We start from the raw sequence: 10,735 nt of genomic DNA, 5'->3' as shown, positions 1-10,735 counted from the left end.
AAATTCTAAGATAATCTTGCCACTTGAAACGTTGAATTGCATTTTTCAATTAAATACAATTCATATGTATTTTGTACTTTTGATATTAGATGCTTCAAATCCTTGGTTAAGTAACCTAAGGATGTACCTAAGAAATTGTTTCTGTGCATTTCTGAATAAGAGTTTTCATTCTCAGTCTTGTTTATTTATGTGTTTTGGACACACACTATAGCTTACTTTCTGCTACAGGCTTCTGTCCTACCACCATCATCTGTTTATTTTTACTCTTAAATGCATATTTGGAATTGTCACTTAAAGCATATTTCGTCAACATCATTTTCTGTTCTACTTTACTCGGCTCTGTTTATTTTCTTTCCATATCTTCACTTCCATTTCTTTAAATATTGACTTAGAAATTCTTTAATTCTTAAGGAAGAAAAAAGACAGACATTTCTACTGATTTGTGGTAGGATTACTCATAATGTACTATATATGCCCATGCGATAAAATAAATTTAAAAAACAGATTTTGTTCTAAATCAAGAAAATCCACCACAAATAGAACCACAACAGCTTGTTAGCAGAGAAAGAGAATATTGCTGTGGCACAAAGGTTTCTAGATTTTTCCAAAGGCATGTAAAACAATGAGATAGTGGTGTGAAAAGGAAGAATCTTCAGATATGGAATACGGAGGAAGGCTCAAGAATGTGAATTCACTTGGAGCTACTAAAAATACTATCATATTCCAACAGTAACATTTTTATAGATTAAAATCCTAAGTACAACTGGCAGTCTAAGGAGAAGTTATTTTGAAAAGATGAGCCATCTTTTTATAAAATTGGTTCTGATTCTTTGAAAACATTTGGCTTCCATCTGCTACAAATTATAAAGGAAGCGCAGAATAGGTACAAAAGAGGGAATATTAATTATTCTTTCAATTCTTTTCATTGATTTATGGATATGATCTTATTTGTTTTAGCATAAACGAACACTATATAGTCTGGTGCAATGAGCATATTTTTAAGTAAAAAGAAGATACTTCCCTGCACACACTCTTTTACAGCTCCTCTTTTGGGTCAGCTTGTTCAGACATCTTTAGCAGGGTTCAAAAAGGTTGCAAGCAGTATATACATAACTTCATATTGTAAATCCACTATTTATTGGCAGCACCCACAAAACGTAGCTAGGATTTAACATTCAATCACTACTGTGCTTGCCATCCTGACAAAGCACCTGATGAATCTCTGCTGGCCAGGCAGGCATCAGTCATGGGGGAAAAGGCCGATCTCCAGGGCTCCTGAGGATGGTCCCTCATCGTGGTGGAGCTGCCATCTTCTACCTCAAGCTGGAGGTTTGTGGCCTGAAAAAAATCCATTAATTGATCATGGAAATGCTTAGGACCTGGTTTTAAAATCCCTTCTTGTGGTGAATGGTATTGAATAGTGTGTCATTAATGGCAACAATTTTGTTCACCAGATAAGAAGTTCTTTAAAGAAATACAGCAGCACAATCCTGGCCTTGGCGCAGGAGAATGGAATCCTCCCATTTTCACAAATATGTCCAGGTTCAAAAAATGCAGTGCTATTTACATTCAATTTTCTTATAATCTTCCACTCTACATTTCCATTAATTTTCTTCACTGATCTTAAACTTAGCTTCTGAAGATTCCTAAATTTTACATTTTTCTGAATACCATACCCCCTAACAGTGCCATTACTCAGTGAGAGTGATAAGCTGTTCTGTGTATTCTATCAGCGAAAACACAGTATCATCTAGAACTAAACCTTAACTGAGAGATCTACTGAATATTACAAAGAAGATTTGAGAATTTGGAAAAGTCCCCTAATATTTGAAAGGAGAAGACTCACTCAGATATGTTAATTCATTTTGCTACATTTGTTCTACTACTGGAGTGAACAAGGAAAATATTTATCATCTAATTTCCAATATGAACACGAGAAGACAAAAATTTGATTTTTCTTAAGAATGTCAAGCAATTCCGATTTTGTACATCAAATATTTGCGTTAATCTGAGACAAAATCTGAAGACCATTGTGTGTTTGTGAACATTCTCAAAATAATTAGAAGGTGCTTAAAACCTCTTTCAATATACCTAAATAAACAATTTAAAGTAACAATTAAACTACACATCATTTGCAGAAAATTTTAAACAGAAAAAGAAAAAAAAATTTTGTTTCCCAAAGCCTGTTCCTCATTGCAAGGCCAACTATTTGCAGCCTCCAAAAAAAAAAAAGTATTTATAATGTGGACACTAACCTCAGTATGCTTTACCAAGTAATTTCTCATTTAATTTTATGTAACAGAAGAGTTACAGATAGTTGACTCCTCTCCCCTTTTTCTTTTGGTGTTTGAAACTGTAGTTTTTATTTTGAATAGTATCACATTTTCCCTGACAACTCCATTTTGAAAAAGATGTTTTTCCTGAAGGTTTATTGCATTAAAAAATGTATTTTTTTTCATATTTGCTCAGAATCTCTAGATTTCAACTGAAAATCCTGTTTCATTAACTTTTTTTAATGTATCCAGAAGAAAGTAAAACTAGCAATCGCATCCCAGGAGACAGTGAAGTCCTCTCCCAAAAGATATTTTACAAGCTTATGCATTTTGCTTTTTTTTTTTTTTTTTAAGCAAATGGAAATAATGTAATCTGGTTAAATCATATTGTATATTTAAGTATAGATTGACCTTTCCATGTAACTTTATGAATGACTGAGAAGGCTTGGCCGGAGAGACAAAATGTCTGACATCTTTAAAATATGCTGGAGCCTACTTACCTCTGCAAGGTTCAGGATAATTTGCTGCCAGCCAACCGTGTCCAGCTGGATTGTGGCAGCACATTATAAATGACACATGACTTATGTCATCAGTAAGTAAGTAAATCAGTCAGTTTGTGACTGTGCTCACAGAAGTTGGAGATTCCTTCTCTTTTTTTCACCTGAAAATCTGCAAACTTTCTCCCCTCTGTTTCGCCTCCTATTTTGAAACAGAATTATCATAATCTGAGAAATACAGTTGCTTGCTGCAGATGTTTAGATTTAGGCTGACGTGCAGTATTAGATTCTCACATGTAAGGAGGTGATGATTCAGACAGTTTCTACTGACACTTATAATAATCTTAATTACATGTGCTATTTCACAAGTTAGCTCCAGACTGCATCATTTGCCCTCTTAAGTGCTTTCTTTGGTGGTTGAAGATGGCAGAGCAAGACATGTCAAAGCAGAGACTGCCTTTCTACCTGCAGGTCAAGTTGAGAAGAAAAAGTGTTCAAAAATGCTTCCTACTCTTCTCCTCAGGATTATTTCCTGCAGTTGGAACTTGGCCCAAAGTGGTCAGTGGCTGACAGGTTCTCCAGGCAGACATAAAACACTTGTAAGCAAAACTATATTCCAGGTGCAAGCTTAGTTCTCCAAGAGCAGAGTACTATTTCTGCATTTGGATTAGCTCTTGCACTGATGCATGAATGCTAAAGAAGCTTCCCACGCTTACTTCCCTCTCCAACCACACCCACACAAGATTATTGTGGACTAAGCTCTTCTACTTGTCCAGCAGAACAACTTCCAGGCGTCATGCTGACTGAGTCTTCAGTACTGGCACCCACGGGGTAAACCTTAGGTATTGCCTGGTTGCTGTAGTAAGAGAGAAAACAAAAAGAACGATCAATTCTTTCCTCAGAACATCTGGGTAAGACATCTGTAGTATATTAGACACGTGGTTTTGCTGGACACTTTATAGCCTTGACACAGATTCAATACAGGCACATGAATTCTGTAAAGTGTTCTACAGCAGAAAACTGCAAATTATTTTCTTTGTTATTGAATATAATGGCCAGAAAGTAAAAGCAGTGCTTCGTGCTTTTTTTTTTCTCTTCATCCAGACCCAATTTGTCATTCTCTTTCCTTGTTATTTCTGGTAAAGATGCATTGCATGTATTTCTTTAGACCTTCTGTAGAAGCCCTGATGACTCAGAAGCTTCCGCTGCTGCGGATGTTTTAAAACCTGAAATCGTTTAAGTCATAATTTCTGGTACTTCATTCTTTCAGAGACTGGTTCAAAGCCTGTTAAAGTTAAAACTTCCTTTTCAGCTCCGAATTGGCTGTTATTTTGGTCATTATTTTCATTTTGAGGGGAGAAGAAGTTTAATTCTGAATAACCACCTTGTCCTTTTTAGAGTGTCTCCAAAGGAGCATGGAAAAGTGCAAGGTGCTGGATCTGCCATTTCCTGAGCTCCAAAGACATTGAGAGGATCACTTTCATTCTCTAACTTTTCAGCTCCCATCCAGCTCTCAGAAGGTAAATGCAGTCTCCTCTCAGACTAGTTTGTGGCCAAGGTGCCCATGTCCTCAACAACCTGGTCCTCTCAGCAGCATTAACTGAGTGTCTGGAACCACAGTGCTCAATGGGACAGTGCTTAGTCATTGACCATCACGCACCCTGCATGAATTTTAATCCAGCAGGACAGGTGTGAGGCCACAGGAAGGTGCATGCCAGCCTTAAAAACAAAACGGAGCTTGCAGTCTGACAAACATACAGACAGAGTTCACAACCTCCAGCAGCATCCATAAACTGTACAATGGCAAATCCTTCGTGTTGTCCCAGGAGGGCATGCTCTGAGATGTATTTTCTGGTTATCTGGTGTCTATTCCCTTGCTATAAACGAACCTTGGGAAGCATATTCAATTTGAAAAATTATTGTTTTCACCTATTTACTGAATATATGCATGTATCCAGCCTTTAGAATAATCAATAATGAAAAGTTTATAAATCCGAACAGGTTCAGAAATGGGAATAGCAATAAATTTCCTTCTGCATGATGAAGGGATTAAACTTCTCTGTGTCTATTTGCATTTCTGGTTCTATTTTGGGCTGTTTCCAGGGAAGGGAGGCTGTTCCCTAATCAGTGCTGATGTGACTCGATCAAGGTCACTGTCTCTAGGCCAGTCCTTAGGCCTCTTTTATTTAGAAGTATAGGCTCAATTTCTAGATATAATGCCAGCTCTGACTCAAAGATGCTGCTAGGATCAGTAATGACATTAGTTTAATTATACAAAGACCAAAAAAGTCTGATGCAAACCCTAGTCTAAAGAACAGCTCCAAGTGATTCTATTATTGAAATACTGAATCAGCAATAGCAACAGTGATAAACATATGGTAGACAGTGTATGGTAGTGTATGGTAGACAAATGACAAAGACACATTACATACTCTAAAAGCACTTGCCAACTAACAATAGGCCCAGACACTACGTTTGGATCTCTTTGGGCTGACTCTTGCATTCATGTGGTATAAAACTATCTTCAGATGCCTCCAAATTACATCCATACAAGTTCTCTTTCTTTCTGAAAACCGGTTAGAAATTCAGTGGGGTCTACTCAAGCACATAAATTATGGTAGAGCTGGAACATAATACCGCAGAAAAGAATGTTCCCCAAAATGCCTTGCAGCGCTCAATGATACCCATAAGCTGCGGTGGGGGAAAAAACCCAATAAACTAGCAACCCTCAGACTGTGAAGAAAAGATGAAAGAGATGTGATCCATAATACTGTGAAAATCTGTGTAACACCTTCTTTCATGGAGAAGGAAAGCTGTGGTAAAGAACAAAACAGAAGGCACTGCTTTACAAGCAAAGATCTCTGGCTATTTTTAATTCACCTTTACTAATTTTTTGCTCAATCCAAACCACTTTCACTATAAAACAAAACATGATGCCTCTGTATTGTTGTTATGTAAATTTTCTTTATTTTTATATTTGATAAATAGTGTTGGAATAATGATTCTTGAAATCTCTCTCACAACAGACTTGATTGACAGCCCCCTAAGTGCTGTGCCTTTTATAGTGTAACATAATTGACAACCCTTAGGTAGCTGGTGTATGCAGTCTATGAAACGAAGTGTGCTCGTTCCACATTTGAAGAAAAGTAGGTGCAATGAAATAGTTGTTCTTATTATTAGCCTTTTAAAGTAGAATTTATGTGTTTGCATTAAAGAAAACATGACTTCTGGATATATCAGCCTCAAGCCTTTCAATAGTGATGAAGAAGATCGATGCAAAACAATTTCTGTGTCAAAAAGCACACACATGTCATAAAATATCCGGAAATTACTTAACTGGAACAGAGTTAAAATACTGCTGAATTGTCTGCATTTTTAACATGCATTTTGTTTTTTTTCTAACACATACAGATCAGCTTCTGAAATGCAAAGCTTTCTGTCAAGCCATCCTTCTCCAGTGCTCTCCCTAGCCAAGAATTCCAATTTTTTGTTCAACACTGGACCTGGGCGTTCCTAAACTTCCTTGGGTCTAAAGAAAATCCAGAAAGTGCTCCTGGTTAGGCCCTGAGAAACGTTCTCGGCATGCAGATACTCTTAACATCCTCAGACTCTGCCACCCAACCACTCAGCCCCTAGACAAGCACTGGTGATTGATGTCCCTTTTGACACGTGCCCCGGAACTTCAGCCAAAGTACTTACAGCTTAAGATGGGAAAGAGAATAGAAAATAGTTTATAAGAAGAATAACTTTAGTTCAGAATTCCTAAACAAATCTATTCTTTTATTTATCTGTAGAGAAAACTTAAAAAATTTAGGCATCTCTTCAGAAATGGATTTGGATTAGGGAATCTTGTGAAGTTTTAACTCTCCTACAACTATTTGCTTTGTCTTCTGATGCATGAAGTCCCACCACCTCTGCTGCAGGTTAGCTTGTTCTGTTGCAAGGCAGAAGATCCTGCTACATCCTCCATCATGTTCTGACCTCTTCTCCTGCATGAGTTTCTTTTATATGTAAGCCTAAGATATGGTCTTCGGCTCATTACCAGTCAGAAGACTTTATCAGGGAAGTATCTCTGTGTACCTGCCCTGTCTTTATACTCTTCTGTAAGCATCTATCACTGGCAAAGGGAAGCCATCAGGCTCAATGGACCTTTGGTCTGACCCAGTACTGCCATTCTTGCCCTCTTTTCGACTGCATGAGGCAGTAAGCTGGACAGCCACACATCTCCATCACTGTCACAGGGACACCTCTTCCTCAACCAACTGGTTTTCATGCTACCTATACCAGCAATCTGAACTCATGCTATCTACTGCAAAAGAACACCCTGAATGTCACTTCAGGACTGTCTGCATGTAGGATGGTAATGTAAGCAATTGGCAACCTTGGACTGAAGCTCAGCCTTAGGTTTGTGCTCAGGAATTTGCACATACTACAGATGTGTCCCTCAGGCTCTCCCCTGACCCATGCATGTGACAGGCTCAGCCTGGTTTCCTCACTTTGCATTCAGTGATTTTTCATTTCAGAAACCTCAAGCCCCACACAAAGGCACCATTTTATTAATGTCAGGCCATCTCTCAAAGACAGCACTCCAAAGCTTTTATCATCCCAAATCATATGCTTACCCTCATTACCCAAGTCTAAAAACAAAAGCAGGTAATGTGATGTAGGCAACAGTCCCCAGTTCTGTCATTGCATAGACCATGATTAGCAATCTACATGAGGAAATGGGCAACCAGGTCTACAACTGGAACAGGTCTCCAGAGTTGGGCTCAAATAGGACATCCTGCCACACAAGTGACTAAAGTTCCTCAGAGTGCTTAGCAAAGTATTGGGGTAGTTTACATGGATTAGGTAAGCACCTACAGTCTGTCAACTAAATGCAGAGATAGAAAGAGAAGCCCTTTGGAGTTAATCCTGGAATAAGTAGATTAAACATGGCTTTCTTGCATTTCCCTCTACCTCTGTCTCAACAAACTTTTGACAGAGGGACGGGGTGTAGGTGGCTGAGCATGTAAATAACCTCTGCTCATCTTTATCCTACTTTGGTTTGTGCAAAAAACTGATTTTGAACTGGCGAACCCAGACTCCTGCCATTTGCGCAGAAGTAGCAATCCTTCCATTAGAAGGAATCTTTCTGAAACAAGAAAGATTCTGTGAAGAAAGAATCTTTCTGTGTGGTTGTGGCCACCACAGAAATACATTTCCTTCAAAGCATCCCAACTACATGCACTCCCAATCAGTCTAGAAACTACTCACTCAGGCATCTCTGTACAAGTGTCTTCCAGGGGAAAGCAAGCCCAGGTAAGCTTTTTGGCAGCAGCAGGATTCTTGGGAAATACACCTGAAATCTTTGCAAAAATCTTGCACCTTGAAGGGGCAGCCATTAATTTATAAGGGCTGACAGCTGTAAGGATCAAAGAGAGACACAACATGGCCCCTGTCTTTAATTGCTGGGCTCCACATACACCAAGGTCTTCATTCAGCAATATGCAAGAACAATTCTGTAACCTCCAGTTGGACTGTATGAACCCCAATATCTTTGTAATCATGCTCCAGACTGCAAAAGCATTCAGGATTTTTTCACAGTGGGCATGGGAGTAGACACATGTAGGAAGTCAAGGGCGTTGAATTTACATCAATTAGCTTCCAAGTACAAGTGGACAATACTTTATAGATGGCCTGCTCCTTAAATTTAATTTACAATTAATTACATGTAGCAAATAAAAAACCCTCACCCAGTGGCGCTTTGCTTTGGTAGAGCCGACAGGTGAGAGTTAACAACTGCGCAGTGCAGTGAGGACCGAGGAGCTCCTCTGCTGCTGAACAAAGCCAAGCTGCAGGGCGACAGATGGCAGATGAGATTCACCACGGGCCTTGAAAAGGCTGTACCCATTGCTGGCATTCTCCACCCCTTCAGCTCTGCTGGTTGCTTCAGGAGATGGGTCAGTGGGACTGTGACCGTGACCCAACCCCCTTTTTCTCTTTTGGAGAAACAGCTGGTAACCAAATGCCATCCCTATGTATGCTGTGAACGAGAGCACGGCTGCAGTTCCCAGTGCTTGGCCAGGTGTGCACAGGAGACACGTCACTGCTCTCCTTTGGTGCAATGTTCATTGCTATCATTTGAGTGTATCCCTGTCAGTAAAACCACTGACATTTTCATTTTCACAGTTGGCAATTGCAAGAATAAATGCACCTTTCCAGGCAGCTTCTTCTTGACCTCCCTGCATGGATGACTTCCCTTGCCCATGGTCAGTTTTCTTATAACCTCTTTTATATCCCAGGGGGAAATTATACTTTTGTCTGTGTGGGGGGAAGCAAGGGCCACTGTGAAAAACTAAATGGAAAAATAAACGTGGAAAAGTAGAGATTCGCTTCCAGAATTTCCTCCTAAATAGTAACTGCTTCTAAAAAGAAGATCCCAGTAAGTCTAAAGTAGAACTTTTTAAAACTCAGTTTTTAATTAATTTTCACTTTTCCTGTGGTAGAAAACACAATTGACAAAATCCGTTCATCTGTAAGGGTGTATCCTATGTAACTTGGGGAAACGAGGAACACTCTCAGGCTCTCAAGGTTCAGTGTCTAGATTAACATCACCCTGGGAGGTGACAGTAATAACACTGACCTCCCCTCAGCAAGACCAACTGCTGCATCTCTAAATGTTATCCAGAGAAGGGCAATGGAGCTGGTGAAAGGTCTGGAGCACAAGTCCTGTGAGAAGCAGCTGATGCAGCTGGGGTTGTTCTCCCCCTAGAGAAAAGGAGACTCAGGTGTGGCCTTATCACTCTCTACAAGTACTGACAGGAGGTTGTAGCCACGTGGGGGTTGGTCTCTTCTCCCACGCAGCGACCAACAGGACAAGAGGACATAAGTCTTCAACAGCGCCAGCAGAGGTTTAGGTTGAACATTAGGAGGAATTTCTTCACAGAAAGGGTGATGAGACATTGTAATGGGCTGCCCAGGGAGGTGGTGGAGTCACTGTCCCAGGAGGTGTTTAAGGAAAGACTGGACGTGGCACTGAGTGCCATGGTTTGGTTGACACGGTGGTGTTCAGTCACTGGTTGGACTCGATGATCTCGGAGGTGTTTTACAACCTAACTGATTCTCTGATTCTTTTTTTTTTCCATGGGGAAAAAACCCAAACACCTGAAACATCCAAATAAACAGTGCTGGGGTGAAATCTGTAACTCCGAGCGATTTTACACACCTACTCGTAACTCTGCCCTTTGCTACAGCCACGGCCGCGGTCCGGCTGGGTGAGCGGGGGGGGGCAACGCGCAGGCGCAGCTCTGGCCCCGCCGCCAATGGGAGGGCGGAGCTGCGCGGCCATGGCGGCGGCCGCGGGGCGCGTGTTTCCGGCTGTGCCGGCGGTGGGCGCGGGGCCGCGCGCGCAGGTGAGAGCAGGCGCAACGCGGGAGGGGTCGTGGGGGTCCGGTTCGCGGGTTCGCGTCCCCGGCCCGGCTGTCCCTGCCGGGCTGTCTCGGCCGCCGTGACATCGCGTGGGAGGCCCCGGTTGGGCCCCGCTGGTGCTGCCTGTGCCCCGGGGCTGCGGCAGCGCTGGGGCGGGCAGTGTCGAGTGCCGAACTTGTTTTCCTTGATGTGAAGCAGAAGCAGCGTGGTTAAGCCGTGATTTATTATGTGTATCTCACTAGAATTAACAGAGGCGTGTATAGAGCGAAGGCAGCACTGAAGTACTTTTAAGATGGCAATTTTTAGGTCGATAATTTTGAATGACAAACTAAACCACAGGAAGTTCCACCTGAACATGAGGAAGAGCTTTTTTGCCTTGAGAGTGGCAGAGTGGCACTGGAATAGGCTGCCCAGGAGGTCGTGGAATCTCCCTCCCTGGAGACATTCCAAACCCACCTGGATGCATTCCTGTGTCACCTGCTTCAGGTGACCCTGCTTTGGCAGGGAAGTTGGACCAGATGATATCCATAGGTCCCTTCCAATCCTAACTATTCT

At 41.3% G+C, this 10,735-nt stretch overlaps 1 protein-coding gene and 1 long non-coding RNA gene across 2 annotated transcripts in view; one reads left to right on the top strand and one right to left on the bottom strand.

Annotated features, from left to right (window-relative positions):
• Positions 1-1,133: 1,133 nt before the first annotated feature.
• Positions 1,134-10,081, bottom strand: LOC115307986. Its single transcript, XR_003916337.1, has 3 exons — positions 9,978-10,081; positions 2,774-3,626; positions 1,134-1,338 (listed from the first exon to the last, which is right to left on the bottom strand). It is a non-coding gene; the product is annotated as an uncharacterized LOC115307986 (long non-coding RNA).
• Positions 10,082-10,098: 17 nt separating this feature from the next.
• Positions 10,099-10,735, top strand: part of MRPS9 (mitochondrial ribosomal protein S9) — a 33,685-nt gene continuing 33,048 nt past the window's right edge. The window contains exon 1 of the mRNA XM_018084246.2: positions 10,099-10,164. Within this exon, the coding sequence (XP_017939735.2) occupies positions 10,099-10,164 (66 nt within the window). The remainder of the gene's footprint in view (positions 10,165-10,735) is intronic.

The sequence above is a fragment of the Manacus vitellinus genome, unplaced genomic scaffold (assembly GCF_001715985.3).
Source record: "Manacus vitellinus isolate BGI_N305 unplaced genomic scaffold, ASM171598v3 scaffold_7_pilon, whole genome shotgun sequence".
In the NCBI taxonomy this organism is placed as follows: Eukaryota; Metazoa; Chordata; class Aves; order Passeriformes; family Pipridae; genus Manacus; species Manacus vitellinus.
Note: the sequence above shows the minus strand (reverse complement) of the source record. Positions and strands in the feature narration are given on the sequence as shown.